This window comes from Apium graveolens, chromosome 9, assembly GCF_009905375.1.
Source record: "Apium graveolens cultivar Ventura chromosome 9, ASM990537v1, whole genome shotgun sequence".
NCBI classification, from domain to species: domain Eukaryota; kingdom Viridiplantae; phylum Streptophyta; class Magnoliopsida; order Apiales; family Apiaceae; genus Apium; species Apium graveolens.
The window spans coordinates 76,397,568-76,418,074 of NC_133655.1; the positions used below are offsets into that span (position 1 = coordinate 76,397,568).

At 37.8% G+C, this 20,507-nt stretch overlaps 1 protein-coding gene across 1 annotated transcript; it reads left to right on the plus strand.

The window, feature by feature from the left end:
• The first annotated feature begins 975 nt into the window (after positions 1-975).
• Positions 976-3,660, plus strand: LOC141685343 (uncharacterized). The gene is made up of 3 exons (XM_074490451.1): positions 976-1,259; positions 2,988-3,113; positions 3,645-3,660. Exons 1-3 carry the CDS (start codon positions 976-978, stop codon positions 3,658-3,660), a joined length of 426 nt encoding a protein of 141 aa, XP_074346552.1.
• Positions 3,661-20,507: the final 16,847 nt, after the last annotated feature.

The following is a 20,507-nucleotide window of genomic DNA, read 5'->3' on the forward strand; positions in this document are numbered from 1 at the left end:
TTCAGAGATGAAGTTTCCCACCCGGAATGGGATTGGAGAAGAGAGAGGAGATTAAAATATGGAAATGAGTTATTATGTGGCCTCTCTCAGCCCCGGGGAAGGTTCTACCTATTGAAGATCTGGATATCCATGAGAATGATGAGAAAAGAGGGAAGCCAACAGAAGACTTGGTTCCGATTCCTTTGGCTACCGAAGATCCTGAGAAAGTAACTTTCATTGGAGTGTCAGTAGAGGAGCCCCCAAAGAAGGAAGTTGGTGAAGTTTTTATAAGAGAATAGTAATGTATTTGCATGGTCAGCAGCTGATATGCCTGGCATAGACCCAGAACTAATCACTCACAAGCTAAATGTAGATCTAAATCGGAAGACTGTGATATAAAAGAAAAGAATATTTGCACCAGAAAGGCAGGAAGCTATTAAGCAAGAAGTAGAGAAGCTCTTAGAGGTTGGTTTCATTGAAGAGATACAGTTTCCGGAGTGGTTGGAAAATCCTGTAATGGTAAAGAAGGCTAATGGAAAGTGGAGAATGTGCGTGGACTTCACTGATTTGAATGATGCATGCCCAAAGGATTGTTTCCTGTTGCAAAGGATAGATACGTTGATAGATGCGACCGATGGACACGAGATGCTGAGTTTCATGGATAGGTTCAGTGGATACAATTAGATCAAGATGCATAAGAATGACATCCCAAAGGTATCATTCATCACTGACTTTGGTATTTTTTGTTATCTATTTATGGCGTTTGGTCTCAAGAATGCAGGAGCTACCTATCAAAGGTTGGTGAATAAAATTTTTAAGGATCTTATTGGCAAAACTATGGAAGTTTATGTTGATGACATGTTATTCAAGAGTCTGGGAAAGACCGACCATATAGCCCATTTGAAGGAAGCTTTTGAGGTCCTGAGATATCACAAAATGATGCTAAATCCTGCAAAGTGTGCTTTCGGAGTTGGATCTGGAAAATTTTGGGGATTGATGGTCTTCAAGAGGGAAATTGAGTCAAATCCTGATAAGATAAAGGCAATTTTGGACATGGAGCCTTCAAAGACTATCAAAGATGTTCAAAAGCTCACTGGAAGGGTTTCTGCATTGGGGCAGTTTATCTCCAAATTTGGGGACAAGTGCTTGTCATTCTTCAAATCCTTAAAAAAGTTGAAAGATTTCATATGGCCTGAAGAAAGTCAGGAAGCGTTTGAGGGATTAAAGAAGTATATGGCTCAAGCCCCGTTTTTGGCCAAACTAGCTCTGAATGAAGTTTTGTACTTATATTTGGTCATTTCAGAAAATGCCTTGAGCGCTGTATTGGTTGAGGAACTTAAAGTCCAAAAACCCGTATATTATGCCAGTAAGATCCTGCACGGAGCTGAATTGAATTATTCGAATATTGAAAAATTCACTTTAGCCCTGGTGATGGCCTCATGGAAGTTGCGTCCTCACTTCCAAGCTTATAAAATTGAAGTGCTAACGAATCAAACTTTGAGAAACATTATTCACAGTCCTAAATCTAGCAGAAGGCTGATTAAATGGGCTATTGAATTGGGAGAATTTGACATAAAGTATAAGCTACGAACGATGATAAAAGCCCAGGCTTTGGCTGACTTCATGGTTGCATGTACCATCCCCAACCAGAAGTCGGGGGGCAGGAAAGTACTGAACCTCAGGGTATGGAGAGGAAAGTGGATAATGGAGGAAAACGGAACAAAAAGAAGGAATATTGGGTTCTCTATTTTGATGGAGCATAAAAAATAAATTCGAGTGGAGCATGGCTTGTTTTACAAAGCCCAAATGGTTTCTTGATTGAATATGCCATGAAGTTAGACTTCCTAACCACAAATAATGAAGTTGAGTATGATGCTCTAATAGGTGGCCTCGGCCCAACAGGAACACTGAGGGTCAAGAACTTGAAAGTCTGTGGGGATTCGAAGCTTGTCATATCCCAGGTCAAGGGAGAGTTTTAGGCAAGAGATGAAACAATGGCTAGGTATGTCCGCCTAGTAAGGGATGTAATTACTCAGTTCGATGAATGCCATGTTGAGCATATTCTAAGGGAGGAAAATGTCAAGGCAGATGCATTGTCTAAGTTCGCTTCATCAGAGATAGAGAAAAACTCAGGAAGTGTGTACTTCCGTGTTTTGAAAACACGGAGCATTGATGTTAATCTTGTAGCCCCTATAGGTCTAGGGACGTCATGGATAGATCTCATTAAGGCCCATATTCAAACTGGTTGGCTGCCAAATAATGTGAATGAAGCACAAAAATTGGTTGTTCGAGCGCTAAGATATTCCTTGATCGATGGGATTCTATACAAAAGATCTTATGTGGTTCCTTATTTAAGATGTCTCAGACCTGAGGACACATGGTTGGCTCTTGAAGAAGTACATGAGGTATATGTGGGCAACACTTGGGGGGCAGAGCACTGGCACATAAGGTAACCTGTTTAGGCTTTTATTGGCCAGAGATGATGGTCGATGCCAAATATTATGTTAAGAGATGTGATCAATGTCAGAAATATGCTCCTATAGTAAGGCAACCTCCTGAAATGCTGACTTCTATAAACTCCCCAATCCCTTTTGCTATGTGGGGAATGGATATTCTCGGACCTTTCCAGATGGCTACTGCATAAAGAAAATTCTTGATTGTGGCTATCGATTACTTTACCAAATGGATCGAAGCCAAGCCCTTGGCAAAGATTACAACTAAGCAAGTCTCTCAGTTCTTGTGAGAAATATTATATGTAGGTACGGAATTCCTCGAATCTTGGTAACTGATAACGGAACATAATTCAATAATGAAGAGTTCAGAAAGTATTATGAGAAAAATGAAATTGACTTGAGAATTACCTCTGTCACACACCCTCAAGCTAATGGGAAAACAGAGGTTGCGAATTGTATTATTTTAGATGGGATGAAAAAGAGGATCGGAAAATACAGAAATAATTGGGTGGATGAAGTACTGTCAATACTTTGGGCTTATAAAACTACATGTAGAGTTACTACAGGAGCCACACCATTTATGCTAGCTTATGGGGAAGAAGCAGTTGTTCCTGTGGAAATATCCCACTCGTCTCCCAGAATCCAAGCATATAATGCTGAGGAAAATGAGGAAGGGCAAAGGTTAGCCCTGGACTTGATAGATGAGGTACGAGATACAACCCATGCAAAGATAGTAGAATAACAGAAAAAGGCCTCATTTTACTACAACCTAAGGGTGAAAGAAAGATTCTTTAGGTAAGGAGATTTGGTCCTAAGGAAGGTGGAAGCTTCCGGAGTAGGGCTGAAAGGAAAGCTCGCCCCGAATTGAGAAGGGCCATATAAGGTTAAGAGTGTTCAAGAAAAAGGAACTTATAAGTTGGAGACCATGGAAGGAGAAGATATACCTCAGACTTGGCATGCTCAAAACCTGAAAGTTTACTACCTATAGTTTATAAATACTATAGTGGTAACAAGGTTGAAAAGCACCTTGAAGCTTTGTTTAATTAGGATTTTATATGTTATTAGACTATTATTTCAAATTCTAGTTGTACGAAGAATTATATAAGGAATGGATCCCAAGAATTTACCATTAATAAAGTTTCCATAAACTTAACCTAGAACTATTTGGTTCAGCTTATGTATGGTTGATTTCGATTATCTATTCTAGTACAGGTACAAAGAAATGTAAGGGAAAGCTATGAAAAGGCTAGTAAACCATCCAATTCCCATGAAATAGTACAAATACTTGGAAAAAATAGTAGAAAAGCAAACAAACAACTCAAGATAACATAAATAATCCCCGAAGGGAAATAAGTTCAGAGTACAATAAGTTAAGGATAAAAACAACAAATATAAAGTCTAAAAGGACTAAAGAAAACTACTCTTTCATGTTGGAACCATCCTTCCCCTGCTCCTTCTCAGTATCTCCCTTCTCAGCATAATCAGAAGGCTCAGCATCCTTTGAAGGAGAAGCTAGAGGAGAAGTAGTGCTGGGATCTAGGATACGATCATCAGTCTTGGGAGAGTTGAAGAGAGCATCCTGGATATTCTCTGTCTCTTGGCTATTCAGGACTTATAAAGTCCTTGGGATCTATTAAGCCCAGATGCTTTTCAAAAATTTTCTTCACCGCCGTATCCCATCCTTGGGTAAACTGAAGAGGATAAAGACCCTCATCATGAATATCCATGAGATTCTTAAACTTCTCATAATCCATGTAGTCATCAATGATGGTTTCTTTATCACTCCAGAGCTTAACCAGCTCAACATGGGCCTTGGACCTTCCCCCTTGGTCTTCAGTTTCTTCTCCAAGACCTCGACCCTCTCCTTCCACTTCATCTCCCTCTCCAATTCATCTGAGTTCCCCTTCTAGGACTTAGCTTGATGAATGGCCGCCTGGAAGTAGGTGTTGTTCTGCACAAAGAAATATGATTTAACAGAGATTTATATATAAAAAAAGAAGTTGAAATTAAAAGGTAAGACAGAAATGTTACCGCAGCTTGGGCCTGAGAACCCAAGAGCTCAATGGTCTCAATGTCACTCCTCGTAAAAATGTCAGTGAAGTCGTGGGGAGTTATGGAATGGTATGACCAATTTCTTAGCATGCTTGGTGGAGCCAACCATTGTGTCACTTCTCCTAAAACCCCAGTTGGGCCTAAAGGAGTGCGCCTTGAGAGGAGGATTCATATCATCCCCCAGTTCTACTACTGGAACATGGGGCCTAAGAAAAGTAGGAGCATCAGGCTTGCTCCTGGGGTCCTTGTTTAGCTTGGTCCTCTTTTGGTGGCCAGATCCCCCCTCCTTAGGCCTATTAATGTTATTAATGGCCTCGCAAGCTGAAATGAAAAAGAAAGAAAAACATTGAAATATGGAAATGATGGAGTTTCAATAAAGAAAAAGAAAAGAAAAAACAGGTTAAGATTACCCTTATCACTGGCCTGAGAAAGGCCCATTTTCTTCAAAGAGAACTCCTCTAAGAGAGTCCATGTATCTGTTTTTCCATCATCCGAAATGAGGGCTTGATAAGCATCCCCCTCCTCGTCAGTCAGCCTAATACTAGCAGGGCTGCCATCTATTACCTTGCAAAAGGGCCTACAAAAAAGGGTAGCCCAATCACCTCCAGCCCATGTTAACCTAACAAACTCGTTTCTCCATTTTGGGTTATTCTCGACAATGGAGTTACCATAAAAAATATGGGGAATTTTGGGCCTTTGACGTAATAAAACCCATCCCGGTTGAGTTAAAACACTATTATAGAACTGAAATTATTTTCTAAAAATGGCGACTGAAAGAGGGAATTTATTCCTAAGACATAAAACTATAAAGCAAATAATATTCCTCCATGCATTGAGAGGGAGCTGAAACGGGTTTATTTACACATCTACAAGCAGCCGTGGGATGAACTCGTGGAAGGGGAACCTAAGACCCGCGGTTAAAGCTCCTCGATAAATAAAGATTGTATCCCCCTCCCAACTACAGGTCCTATCCTCAGGGGCGGCCGGAGTAATTTTAAGGTTAGGGGGAGTCTATACATGATGTTCAAAGATTCTATCCTACCATCTAGCTCATGAAAGGTATTACCATGGTTGTAAGAATCTAAGTCAGACAAAGATGGTTATTCATCTCCTCTAGTGTTTATCATGCCTATAAGAGAAGTGTAAGGAGAGCGAATTTGAATGGCGGTACCTCTTTTTGAAGAATTCATCTTGGCCAGCCTAGCAAGGTCGTGATCCGCCATTTATATTCTTGGGAAGAAGGCTTGAAACCCAGAAAAAGGTTGAAGATGGTGGAGCTGCGGTGGTAGACAATGCCGAAAATCGCCTTTCTTAGAGAAGAACTAGAGAGATTTTTAAGAGGATTTGAGAAGCGAGAAGTGAAATGAGAATTCTCACTTCTCACCTCACTTATATAGCCGAAAATTCGGGAATGTGAATCGACTAAAGCCCATAGAGGCAAGGCCCAATATAAGAACGCCCACTAAAAAGGAGACTTCAGGGACATTCTAGAAACAGAAAAGGAAACTGAAAGGTAAAAAATCGAGCATAATTTCAATAAAATCGATCAGAGTCCTGATCGATGGTAAATAAAACCTTGGTCGAATTTTCATTCGATTAAAGGGGTAAAAAATCACTTAAGTCGATCAGAGTCCTGATTGAAAAAGGAAGAATTCTGGTCGAATTTTCATTCGATTAAAGGGGTAAAAAATCACTTAAGTCGATCAGAGTTCTGATCGAAAAAGGAAGAATTCTGATCGAATTTCCATTCGATTTGAGGGATAAAAATTCACTTAAGTCGATCAGAGTCCTGATTGATAAAGAGAATAATTCTGATCGAATTTCGGAAAGTTCTCAGTATCAAAAGCAAGTCCAAATCGATCAGGATCTTGACTAAATCGACCAGGAATCCTGGTCGATTTTTCCGTAGATCTCAGTGTCAAAAAAAAGTCTAAGTCGATCAGAATCCTGATTGATTTTGATCAGGGTTCCTGGTCGATTCTCCCTTAGAACACATCAACAAGATCCAAGTTAATTCGATCAGGATCCTGATCGATTTTGATCAGGAATCCTGATTGAAATCTTGTCGACTAGAATGACAAATTAGCTGTTAATTCGATCAGAATCCTGATCGATTTCGATCAGGAATCCTAGTCAATTTTGCATGACTTCTAGTCGATTTAAGTTAGAAAATTAGGAATAAATCCTGTAAATTAAGGAAATTCCTTATAAATTCTTGGAAATTAGAAATAAATCCCAAAAATTAAGGGAAAATTCCTGTAAATTAAGGAAAAATACCAGAAAATTCCTAGAAATAGGAATAAGGTAAGAAAATAATAGGGGATCCCCAATAAAAGTCTGAAGCCTTAAAAAAGGCAAATATCATTGTAAAAGTGTAGGTCGCTCCACACTTTACGTTAGAAAACGATACCATGTAAGGGATTAAGTAAGATTAACTTCAGATAAATCTAAAAATGATTTCCCAGAAGTTGGGGGGTAAATGATAGTGAATAAAATAAACCCGGATTGCATAATTAATATCGCATTAATTATACTGGAATTGGGCTGACAGTTAAGCCCATTAGAAAGGGCCCAAAATCCTGAATATTATTTAATTTCATAATTAATTAGTAAGGGATAAATCAGATGATAAATAAAATCCAAATAAGGACACAAATTCTTGGAGATTGGCCTCCAAGAAATCTCATAGGATAAGGAATCAGTTTCCTACTCCCTAGGACTCCAAAGTTCATTCTAATTCAGAGACTTGCCTACCAAGTCTCCCAACTCTAGTCCAATTCAAGGACACCCAACATCTATATAAGGGGCCTTACCCCACAAATCAGAACTACATTTTTTGACTTGATTCTTGGCAATCAGCAAGGTACGTAGGCATCTCGTTAAGGTAGATCGAGTCACGAAACACAAGAGCAGTCAAATCGAGCCTCAAAGCTCACGAACCCTAGTAGTAAATACAATTAATATACCCTGAGTTTTTATCCATAACATTAACTTTGGAGTTTTTTGTTATCTCGTTATGGCATTTGGTCTCAAGAATGCAGGAGCCACGTACCAAAGATTGATGAATAATATTTTTAAGGATCTTATAGAAAAGACCATGGAGGTGTTGGATTTTTAACGCAGCGGGGGCATGGCAAAACACTTTTACACATACAAAATCCAAGTGTGAAGCACTCCACCGGTATCCTTTTAAAATTAATTCAGAGACAACGATCAGAGATCCTTAGCAGTTGCTCCTCAAGTGTGAAGCACTCCACCGGTATCCACCAAGAAAACGACTTTTAGGAGGAGGAGGAGGTGGAGAGAATTTGGTTTTCTAAAACTTTTGGGTTTCTGGGGTTAGAATAAAATAGGGTCTATAATAGTGTATTTATAGGCAAAATTTTCAGCTGAAATTTTCCCATAAATATTATTATTATTATCCCATTTATTATTCTTATTAATAATTAAAACACCTTTTAATTATTAATCCTTTTTTTAAACACTTTAGAAATAATTCTCTCTCTTGATTTAATTTCCAAAAAATTAAATCCTTAATTAATAATATTAAGAACTTTTCTTAATTAATTTATAATCAATTAAATCTCATTTAATCAATTATTAAATTTTCCAATTAATTATTTATTTCACAAATAAATAATTATTAGCCATTATTAATTAATTCCTCCACCATAAAATCATTCTCTTTTTATGGTGTGACCCTGTAGGTTCAATATTAAGCCGGTAGTAGAAATAAATAATAATAAAACTATTTTATCATTATTTATATAAATTCTCTAATTTATTAAATATGATTAATTAATTAATCACATTTATTCTACATCGTGAGTGATGCTTCTCAACATATCGCGACTATCCGGATAATATGAATTCACTGCTTAGAATACCAAGAACCTGTCAGTGAATAGTTACCGTACAATAAACTCCTTCTACCCTACAATGTCCCGATTAAATACAAGGCATGGATCTCGTGTCAAGCCTATCTAATTCAATCACTTTGCTTACCATTTACTATGCGTAGTTCTATGCAAATTAGAAACTCCTTTCTAATTTCATTCACTCTGGCCAAAGATTCCCGATCTAGCATAAGTGGATCAGCCTTGAACATTCGCTTCCTTCACTGGAAGGGGTAGATCCTTTATTGATCATACACTATCTTCGTGTACAAATTCCTATACCCAGAAGAGCCCTAATAATTGTCCCTGGAGACTAAGAACTAAACTAAAGCATAGTTCAGTGTACACAAGATGACTATGATGACCTCAAGTCAAAGGATACTTGTACAACTATCACTAAGCGAACAACTGCTGATACGTGAGTGAACTCCATCAGTTGTTCAGCTGGGCGAGTCATGTTCAGTGAACTTATTCTATAATAAGCACCTACATACTAGCTATAGTGTCACCACACAAATATCTATGAGAACAGACATCCTTCATAATGAAGCAAGCATAGTATGTACCGATCTTTGCGGATTATTAATTACCATTAGTAATCCTACGACCAGGAACTATTTAAGTTTAGAGTTATCATCTTTTTAGGTCTCACTATTATGATCTCATCATAATCCATAAAAAGCTTTACTCTAAACTATGGTATATCTTATTTAAACACTTAAATAGATAAAGCCCGTAATAAAAACAAAACAAGTCTTTATTAATATCAATGAAATCAAAACAGATTACATAAAAGTTATTCCTAAATCCTCATACATGATTGGACTTAGGACATATTCCTTTCAATCTCCCACTTGTACTAAAGCCAATCACTCTGGTATCTAATACCCATCTTGTCTTTATGACGATCAAAGTGACTTTCATAAAGTAACTTTGTGAGTGGGTCTGCTATGTTGTTATGTGTGTCAACTCTAATTCAATACAATATAAGAAATGTTACTGCGCTCCCACTAACCCTTTTGTAGACGCATGGTTCATCTACGTTTTTGATAAAATCAAACTCTTTGATTGTCTCATCAAAATGAATGTTCCATCTTTTGAGAAGCTTGCATTAAACCACATTAATCGCAAGCAAAATCCGAACTGATTTTAATAGGGCTACAGGTAAAAGGTTTCATCAAAGTCAATCCATTGCCTTTGTTTGAATCCTTTTCCCAAAAGCCTGGCCTTATAGGTCTCCACCTGGCCATCTGCTATAATCAATCTTTTGTATACCGTATACGTAGATTCCATTCTGAATTTCATGGCACTATGCCATTTCTCTGAGTCAACACTACTCATAGCCTCATTATAGGTCACAGGGTCGTCATCATCAAATGATTGACAACTCATTGTCATTCTCAATGACAAGGCCATATTACCTCTCAGGTTGGCGAGACATTCTCCCTGATCTATGAATGGGCTGTTCCACAAAAGGTTGTTCAGTCAGAACAGGTGTTTCCACTTGATCCGTAGTAGTTTGTGCTTCTTGAACTTCATCAAGTTCAATTTTTCTCCCACTGTTTCCTTCTAGGATAAACTCCTTTTCCAAGAAGGTAGCATGTCTGGAGACAAACACCCGATGATCGGTGCAAAAGTAATACCCTAAAGTCTCTTAGGATATCCCATAAAACTACATTTTCCGGATCGATATTCCAGCTTATCTGGGTCAACTTTCTTGACATAAGCTGGACATCCCCAAATCTTAACGTGTTTAAGACTCGGTTTCCTTTCTTTTCATATCTCATACGAAGTTTGAGGAACAGATTTTGGAAATCACCTTATTCAGTAAATATGCTGAGGTTTCCAATGCATAACCCCATAGGAATACTGGAAGATTTGCATAGCTCATCATGGACCGAACTATGTCTAACAAAGTTCGATTTCTCCTTTCAGATACCAATCTGGAGGAGTCCACTGGGAGACTATACCATTTACTTTGAGATAATCTAGAAACACTCCATTAAAGTATTCACCACCTCGATCTGATCGAAGAGTTATAATACTATATTTGGTTGTTTCTCCACTTCATACTTATATTCTTTGAACTTTTCAAAGGCCTCAAACTTGTGTTTCATCAAACACATATCCGAATCCAGATCTATCATCTATGAAAGTAATGAAGTATGAAAATCCACCCATGGCTTGCTTAGACATTGGTCCACATACATCTGTGTGTACCATTCCTAGCAAATTTGCAGTCCTCTCTCCATGTCTACTAAATGGAGACTGCAGTTCCACAACGAAGTGAGATTTTCATCATCCCTTTTCTTTTATTAGTTTGTTCAATCTGAAGTAAATTATGTCACATATATACAGACCATTATTTAAAGCACCACGTCCATAAAGAATATTATCTCTAAGAATAGAACATTCATTATTCTCAATAATAAATGAAAATCCATCCAAGTCTAACTTGGGAATAATATTCCTCACAATCGAGGGAACAAAATAACAATTATTTCAAACAATAGTCTTGCCCATAGGCCTATGTAAATGAAATGATTCTACATCTTCAGCAGCAACTCTTGCTCCATTTCCCATCAGTAGAATCACCTCCTCTTCCTCAAGAGTCCTACTTCTCCTTGGTCCCTGCAACAAATTGCAGATATGAGAACCACAGGCGGTATCTAATACCCAAGTAGAAATGACATATTCACTTCTATTATGAACATACCTGAATCAGAAGCGGTAGTCTCACTACCCTTCTTCTTCAATTCTGCAAGGTAAACCTTGTAGTTTCTCTTCCAGTGCCCCACCTTGTTACAGTAAAAGCAAACAACTTTGCTCTTGGGGTCTTCAGCTTTTGGTGGAACCGGCATTTTCTCACCTACTTTCTTCTTCTTCGAAGGGTTCCTCTTCCTTTTCTTAGGATTGGAACCTTCACCAATTAGAAGAACAGAACTCTTCTTAGGGGGAAAATTCAATTCCGCAGTCTTCAACATGTTGTGGAGTTCAGGCAGGCTGACATCCAACTTATTCATGTGAAAGTTCACAACAAACTGCGAGAACGAACTCGGAAGCGATTGCAAGACCAAGTCTTGGCTCAGCTCCCCATCCATGGCAAAACCAAGTTGTCCAAGACGTTCAATCAAATTGATCATCTTAAGTACATGGTCATTCACAGATGATCCCTCAGACATCCTACAACCGAACAGCTCCTTCGATATCTCATATCGAGCTGTCCTCCCTGCCACATCATACAACTCTTGTAGATGCATGAGGATAGTGCGAGCATCCATATGCTCATGTTGCTTCTGTAGCCCAATGTTCATGGAAGCTAGCATGATGCATTGAGCAACATTTGCATCATCTATCCACTTACGATACATAACATGTTCATCATTATGTGCATCACTAGCAGGTTCAGTAGGCTTAGGTGAGTCAATCACGTATTCCAGCTTCTCAATCCTGAGAACAATTCTCAAGTTTCGAAGCCAGTCAGCATAATTAGGACCAGTCAATTTGTGAGCATCTAGTATGCTCCTGAGTGATAGTGCAGAAGACATAACGTACAAAGTAAATCTGTAAATGATAAACACATAACAACACTTAGCAAATATTCGATTTCATTTTAAAACACTATATGAATCGGGTCTTTATTCATAAGTGGCTCCCACTAGTTTTCCTAATTTATTCAACCCCCTACGTGAAAAATTAAGCATTCATAATGCTAGTGGGAATAGGGATCCTACATTCCATTACAAGACCCCGGCTGTAGCACGAACCGCCATGTAATGTTCAATAGGCAGAAAACTCCTGTCAATTACATCTCATGTTATTCCCTAATCAAACTTTAGCCTCTTGAATAATTGAGTCTCGGCTGTAGCACGACAAACTCAATATTCTAAGTCAAGTCTAACCCAACATTCTGTACAGTTGAATCAGTCCCCAAAGGCCCACGGCTGTAGCACGTACCGACCTTTAGATTCTTATTCAATATACACATCTCTATGTAATAGACAAGTATTTCTTATTTCGAAATCAAAGCCCTCAGCTGTAGCACGAACCGACAATGATTCAAAAATAAGAACTACTTTTCTATCATGTTGGAAGGCTATGACCGACACAAGCCCGTTGTATCATTGGCCAATTACTACTTGATATTATTTAATTTTAGAGGGATTATATTACGTTACAATCATAATCATATTATAAAGAAATTCTTCCTTTTAAATTAAATATTTCAAATCAATAATCAATAATCAGACGATTCCCAGATCGGGTGGAGCATTGTCAAGAGGCGTCACTTAATAACCCTTTCTTACATATAGAAATCTGTTGTTGACAGAATCATCCTTTCTCTCATATCGAAAATTTATATTCAATTATGTGTTTCACAAACACAAGAATCTCATGATTGTATTCATAATATTGTTTTTAAGGTTATGAAACAATTTCACTATACTAGGTTGTCTAACAAACGCCTTATGTTCATTCAAGTTCACCTAAATCTATCATCGCATGATAAACTAAGCATATATCACATATATAAACATGAATAAACATCAAGGTAGGCATGTTACATCATCTAGCACATTCGTCTAAGCAATATACATCTCTATGTATCACATGAAGTATTTAAAAGCAATTTAAACAGTTAAAAACACTTCTGTTAGCTATAAACAGTTCAAAACAATTTCATAAAATATCATATAATATACCATTAGAAGCGTCTTGAAAAGACGAATCCAACGGCACCAAAATACCCAATTCTGAGCTTTCACGCGCCCTCACGCGCCCCGAAAAGGTGTCCCACGTGCCGCCACGCGCACACGCGCTGTCAGGCGCGTGTCAGACCTCCCCCACGCGCGCCCACGCGCCCACGCGCCCCTAACCCCTATGCTGACGTCAGCATGACGTCATCTGATGACGTCAGCATGACGTCACCAGCGCGTGTCTTCCACGCGCCGCGCGTGGCACGCCAGCGCGTGAGCCCCACGCGCGCGTGGTCGACGCGCGGTCCTTCGCCTGTTTACGTCAGTCGCCGCCTTTTCCTCGGATTTTGTGTCATTTGTCTGACAGTCTCTTTTCTTGTTTGTCTCCGTGCAGCAGCAGTAGATCACAGCAGATGCATATGATAGATATATACATACAAACAATTATATATATATATATGATTATTTAATACGAATTTAATTTCAACAACTTCAAAAATTCATAATAAAAAATCTATACATCCTAAAATTATGAAAAAAATACCCAGACGATCTACAACACTTGTAGAACCCAGATCAATATTCAAAATTATTCTGAGAAACGATTTCTCATCAGACAAAATTAATCCATGATATACCTTATAAAAATCATAATTAATACATACAAGCACATAAAATTCTGAAATTTTACCACAGATCTATATGCATACAACCTATGCTCTGATACCATTGTTGGATTTTTAACGCAGCGGGGGCATGGCAAAACACTTTTACACATACAAAATCCAAATAAAAACATATAAATCGTGAATAAAAATTCGAGGGATCGAATCTAACCTTTTAAAATTAATTCGGAGACAACGATCAGAGATCCTTAGCAGTTGCTCCTCAAGTGTGAAGCACTCCACCGGTATCCACCAAGAAAACGACTTTTAGGAGGAGGAGGAGGTGGAGAGAATTTGGTTTTCTAAAACTTTTGGGTTTCTGGGGTTAGAATAAAATAGGGTCTATAATAGTGTATTTATAGGCAAAATTTTCAGCTGAAATTTTCCCATAAATATTATTATTATTATCCCATTTATTATTCTTATTAATAATTAAAACACCTTTTAATTATTAATCCTTTTTCTAAACACTTTAGAAATAATTCTCTCTCTTTATTTAATTTCCAAAAAATTAAATCCTTAATTAATAATATTAAGAACTTTTCTTAATTAATTTATAATCAATTAAATCTCATTTAATCAATTATTAAATTTGCCACTTAATTATTTATTTCACAAATAAATAATTATTAGCCATTATTAATTAATTCCTCCACCATAAAATCATTCTCTTTTTATGGTGTGACCCTGTAGGTTCAATATTAAGCCGGTAGTAGAAATAAATAATAATAAAACTATTTTATCATTATTTATATAAATTCTCTAATTTATTAAATATGATTAATTAATTAATCACATTTATTCTACATCGTGAGTGATGCTTCTCAACATATCGCGACTATCCGGATAATATGAATTCACTGCTTAGAATACCAAGAACCTGCCAGTGAATAGTTACCGTACAATAAACTCCTTCTACCCTACAATGTTCCGATTAAATACAAGGCATGGATCTCGTGTTAAGCCTATCTAATTCAATCACTTTGCTTACCATTTACTATGCGTAGTTCTATGTAAATTAGAAACTCCTTTCTAATTTCATTCACTCTGGCCAGAGATTCCTGAACTAGCATAAGTGGATCAGCCTTGAACATTCGCTTCCTTCACTGGAAGGGGTAGATCCTTTATTGATCATACACTATCTTCGTGTACAAATTCCTATACCCAGAAGAGCCTTAATAATTGTCCCTGGAGACTAAGAACTAAACCAAAGCATAGTTCAGTGTACACAAGATGACTATGATGACCTCAAGTCAAAGGATACTTGTACAACTATCACTAAGCGAACAACTGCTGACACGTGAGTGAACTCCATCAGTTGTTCAGCTGGGCGAGTCATGTTCAGTGAACTTATTCTATAATAAGCACCTACATACTAGCTATAGTGTCACCACACAAATGTCTATGAGAACAGACATCCTTCATAATGAAGCAAGCATAGTATGTACCGATCTTTGCGGATTATTAATTACCAGTTAGTAATCCTACGACCAGGAACTATTTAAGTTTAGAGTTATCATCTTTTTAGGTCTCACTATTATGATCTCATCATAATCCATAAAAAGCTTTACTCTAAACTATGGTATATCTTATTTAAACACTTAAATAGATAAAGCCCGTAATAAAAACAAAACAAGTCTTTATTAATATCAATGAAATCAAAACAGATTACATAAAAGTTATTCCTAAATCCTCATACATGATTGGACTTAGGACATATTCCTTTCAGGAGGTCTATGTAGTTGATATGTTAGTCAAGAGCCTTCTAAAGGAAGATCATATTACCCATTTGAGGGAGGCTTTTGAGGTCTTGAGGTATTATAAGATGATGATGAATCCTGCCAAGTATGATTTTGGTTTAGGATCTTGGAAGTTTCTAGGAGTGATGGTCTCCAAGAGGGGAATTAAGGACAATCCTGACAAAAAAGGCTATTTTGGATATAGAACCTCCTAGCTCCATAAAGGACGTTTAGAAACTCATGGGAAGGATTGCAGCTTTGAGACGATTTATCTCCAAGTCCGGAGACAAGTGCCTACCATTCTCCAAAGCTTTAAAGAAAGTGAAATATTTTGCTTGGACTAATGAAAGTCAGATGGCGTTTGAGGAATTGAAGAAATATATGTTCCAAGCCCCTTTATTGGCCAAACCAGTTTTAAATGTAACTCTGTACTATACTTGGCCATTTCTGAAAAAGATTTGAGCGTTGTATCGGTGAAGGAGGAAGCCAAAATCCAGAAAACTATCTACTATCTCAGCAAGATTCTACGCGGAGATGAGTCGAACTATTCAACTACAGAAAAGTTTGCTTTAGCATTGGTCATGGAATCAAGGAAATTGTGTCCTTACTTCTAGGAACATAGAATCGAAGTGCTAACAAATCATCCTTTGAGAAACATCATTCGTAGTCCTAAGGATAGTGGAAGACTAATTAAATGGGCCATAGAGCTGGGAGAATTTAATATCAAATAAAATCCTAGGACAGCAATCAAAGCTCATATATTGGCTATCTTCGTGGTTGAATGTACCATTGACAACTAAGAAGTCGGGGCAGGAATGTATACCCTAAGAAGACAAGGATGAAGAAAAGGCCGTTGAGAACAAGGAAATTTGGGTGCTTTATTTTGATGGAGCATCAAAAATAAATTCGAGTGGAGTCGGGCTTGTTCTAAAAAGCCCCACTGATTTCCTGATTGAATTTCCTATGAAGTTAAACTTCCCTGCCATAAAAAATGAGGCAAAATATGAAGCCCTGATAGTTAGACTTGGTTTGGATGGAACTTTGAGGGTTAAAAACTGAAGGTCTGTGGGGACTCAAAGCTTGTGGTATCCCAAGTCAATGGAGAATTTGAGGCATAGGACGAGATCGTGGCTAAATATGTGCGACTTGTGAGAGCTGTGATGACTTAATTCGATGAATGTCATGTTGAGTATATCCCGAGAGAAAAAACTCTAAGATTGAGGCATTATCTAAGTTTACCTCCTCAGAATTAGAGTAGAGTTCTAGAAATGTGTACTTCCATATCCTGAAGACACGAATCATCGATGTTAAGCTTGTTTCCCTCATCGGACTCCAAGGATCATGGATATATACCATCAAAGCTTACCTTCAGACATGATGGCTTCCAAATAAAAGTACAAAGTCTGGTTGTACGAGGCCTAAGGTACTCTTTAATTGATAGACTATATACAAGAGATCCCATGTAATTCTTTATCTTAGGTGTCTCAGACCCGAAGAGGCACAGTTAGCCCTTAAAGAGGTGCATGAAAGTATTTATGGTCAGCACTTAAAGGTAGGAATTTGGCTCATAAGATCACTCGTTAGGGTTTTTATTGTCCTGATATGACGGCTGATACCAAAGATTATGTCAAGAAGTGTGACCACTACCAGAAGCATGCACCAGTTGTTCGACAAACGCCTGAGATGTTGACTTCTATCAACTCTCCTATTCCATTTTCAATATGGGGAATGGATATCCTTGGTCCATTTCCCATGGCCACTGCACAAAGGAAGATTCTGATTGTGGCTATTGATTACTTCAAAAAATGGATCGAAGCAAAGCCCTTAGCTAAGATAACTATCGAGCAAGTTGCTCAATTCTTATGGGAAAACAATATGTGTAGATATGGAATTTCCCGTATCTCGGTGACCGATAATGGAATGTAATTCAAAAATGAGGAATTCAAGAAGTATTGTGGTAAAAATGAGATCTAGCTACGATTTACATCTGTTGCTCACCCTCAAACCAATGGGCAAGTGAAAGTGGCTATTCGAATTATTCTAGATGGTCTAAAGAAAATGATTAAAAATTCCAGAAACAATTGGGTAGATGAAGTAATTTCTATACTCTGGGCATGTAGGACCGCATGTAAAGTTAGTACGGGAGCAACACCCTTTATGTTGGTATATGGAGTCGTGACTTTTGTCCCAATGGAGATATCACATTCATCTCCAAGGATTCAAGCATACAATGCTGAAGAAAATGAGGAAGGAAAGAGACTATCCTTGGATTTAATAGATGAAGTGCGGGATGAGACGCATGCCAAGATCGCTGAGTATCAAGTAAGGTGTCCTTTTCCTACAACTTGCGGGTTAAGGAGAGATTCTACCGTGTAAGGGACCTGGTCCTAAGAAAGTTCAAAGCTTCGGGCATTGGTACAAAAGGAAAGTTATAATCTAACTGCGAAGAGACATATCATGTCAAGGAGGTGAAAGGGCGTGGATCCTACAGGTTGGAGACCATAGTTGGTGAGAAAATACCGCGTTCTTGGCATACCTTGAACCTCAAGATATACCATACCTAATTCCCTTAGGGGAGATATTATCTTAGTAGAGATATATTAGATAGGAATAAGGCTTTCAAAAGCCACAAGGTTGTGGCTCCATAGGATTTCCGTTTACGGTTTGTTAGGATTTCTATTCCAGTTTGATAGGATTTGCATTCAAGTTTATGAAAATTATTGTAAGGGTTAAACCCAATATTTTTCAAGGTTTTAAAAATACCAAGTTACGTTCTCATATTTTGAAACTTGGATTATCAACTAACTTAAGTGCAAACATGAAGAAAACAAGAAATACTGACAAAATCTAAAAAGCGGAACAAAGTAAAATCACAGAAATAACTTCGATATAAAATGTTAGGAATATGTTGTAGGCTTGATGATATTTTACCAAAACAACTTAGTAGATTTAATTAAGTGTATTTGTAGCTTTCAACGGATAATCTTACTTGTCATCCGTTGAAAGAGTAGCTTATGTTTGAATAAATTTTTGTAGCACATTCCTGTGTACTGTAATGTCTTAGAGAATTAGAAGTTGTAGGATATTCTAAGTCATGTTGACTATAAGAATGATAGGCAAAATAGGTTGGCTAATTGTATATATTAGATGCTTTGTAATTGTGCATAAGTGAAATTGAGTCAACTGCTATGGAATGGATGATACAAAGTCCTCCAGCCTTTCATACTTTTGGAGAACTTCCTGCTATCAAGGAGACGAAAGGCCGTGTGAAGTAAAAGAAGAAAAAGTATCTGATTGCTACTAAGAACCTAACATAACTGCTTCCTTGCTAGATTAGAAGCCAAATAAGGAAATACTTTCAACGGATGTTTCTACAAGGCTTCGACAGATGACCCAAGTCTCATTTAACGGATGATCCAACAGAGTCTCGACGGATGATCCAACAGAGTCTCGATGGATAACAAATTCAAATAGGAGTTGATGGTGACTTGGAAGTCACATGGGTTGATCGTATACAAAAGGAATGTGGCAGCCTATTAGCAGGATTTTGAGAACAAAGAAGCATTTCCATTTCCATTCTAACTTGAAGAAATACAAAAATGCTAGATGGAGAAATGAAGAAACATGTGATTCTTAGACAGTTTTGTTTTATTAGTTTTTCTTTTAACATGTAACTTGGTGATATAAAAACCAAGAGTAGCAAGTAGAAAATTATCGATCGAAAGAACTAAGAAATAGGTAAGGCATAATCTATTAAGAATTTCTTAGTTCTCTCCTTGTAAATTTACTTGTAAGCAGCTGTGTGCATTCTTGCATCACAGAGTTCTCAATTAATATATATCTTTGGTGAAAAGTTCAATCCACCATAAAGTTTTAAATCTTTGTGTTTAGTAACTTTGTGTTTTGAATATATTCATATTTCATTCTGCACTCTTGCATATTCAAACGCTAATATATTTTGTTAAAGTAGTTTCTTAAATTTCGAAAAGAAACCTAGAATTATATTCAACCCCCCTTTTGTAATTCTATTGTTAGATTGTTCGGGAATAACAAAAATTCTGGATAAGATAAACTACATATATAAAGAAGTAGCCACACAAGGCCATAAAATAGCTCAGTGAGTGGAAGAATCCTCAACATCCATATTATCATCTCCCTCACTCTGGCTACATGTCTCTTCGTTGCCGCTCTCACAAGATGAAGAGCTGGAATCCTCAACGACATCCTTAGAAGATGAAGCAGAAAAAGGATGAGGCTCAGCGTGAGTAACATCCTCGGAGACGACTATGCCAGTACGGAACCCCTGCAACAAAGTCTCATCGTCAGGACATACATAGTCTACCGGGGTGTTGTCAAGACATACCTCGTTAACATTCTCAAGGGCCGTGTCCCACCCATCCTAAAAACCCCCAGGAAAAACTGTATTATCCCTAGTCTATATAGATTGAGCAAACTCGTCGGTGTCAATATACGTATCAATAAATCTATCCGGCTCATCCTTCAGCTCGATCAGCTCTGCATGGGCCTCAGAAAACTACACATCCTTCCATTTTATCTTCTTTTCCAAAGAAGTGAACTTGGCCTTCTGCCTCTTCAAGGCCCTGTCATAGTTCTCCGAAGCCTTTTCCAAGGATTCGGCGTGATGAGCAGCCGCTTGGAAATGAGTTTTCCCCCTGAAAGGATGTTGAGTTATAAAAAATTAGAAAAGCTAGAGTAATGCCGAATAATTAAAAATGAAAAGGAAAGTTAAAGACAATACCAAAGCCAAAGACTGAGCCCCCATGAGCTTCACCTTCTCTAGGTCCTTCCCGATGATAATATCTCTAAAGTCGGGAGAAGTGATGGAGTAGTAGGACCAATCCCAAGCATGCTTCGTGGATTTAACCAATGAATCACCATGATAAAAGCCCCAATGCGGCTCGAAGGATCCGGTGGAAGGAGGGCCGACCGCATTAGCAACAACTTATGTTCCAGCCAAAAAACCCTCGGCAACTAGCTCCTTATGCTTTCTGAGGAAAGAGGGTTT

Excerpts from the sequence above, each read along its gene's own strand:
- LOC141685343 (XM_074490451.1), top strand. The coding sequence starts at position 976 with ATGGTCTTCAAGAGGGAAATTGAGTCAAATCCTGATAAGATAAAGGCA. Across the intron at positions 1,260-2,987 it reads CTAGCTCTGAATGAAGTTTT|AGTTACTACAGGAGCCACAC; the intron begins GTACTTATATTT and ends AACTACATGTAG.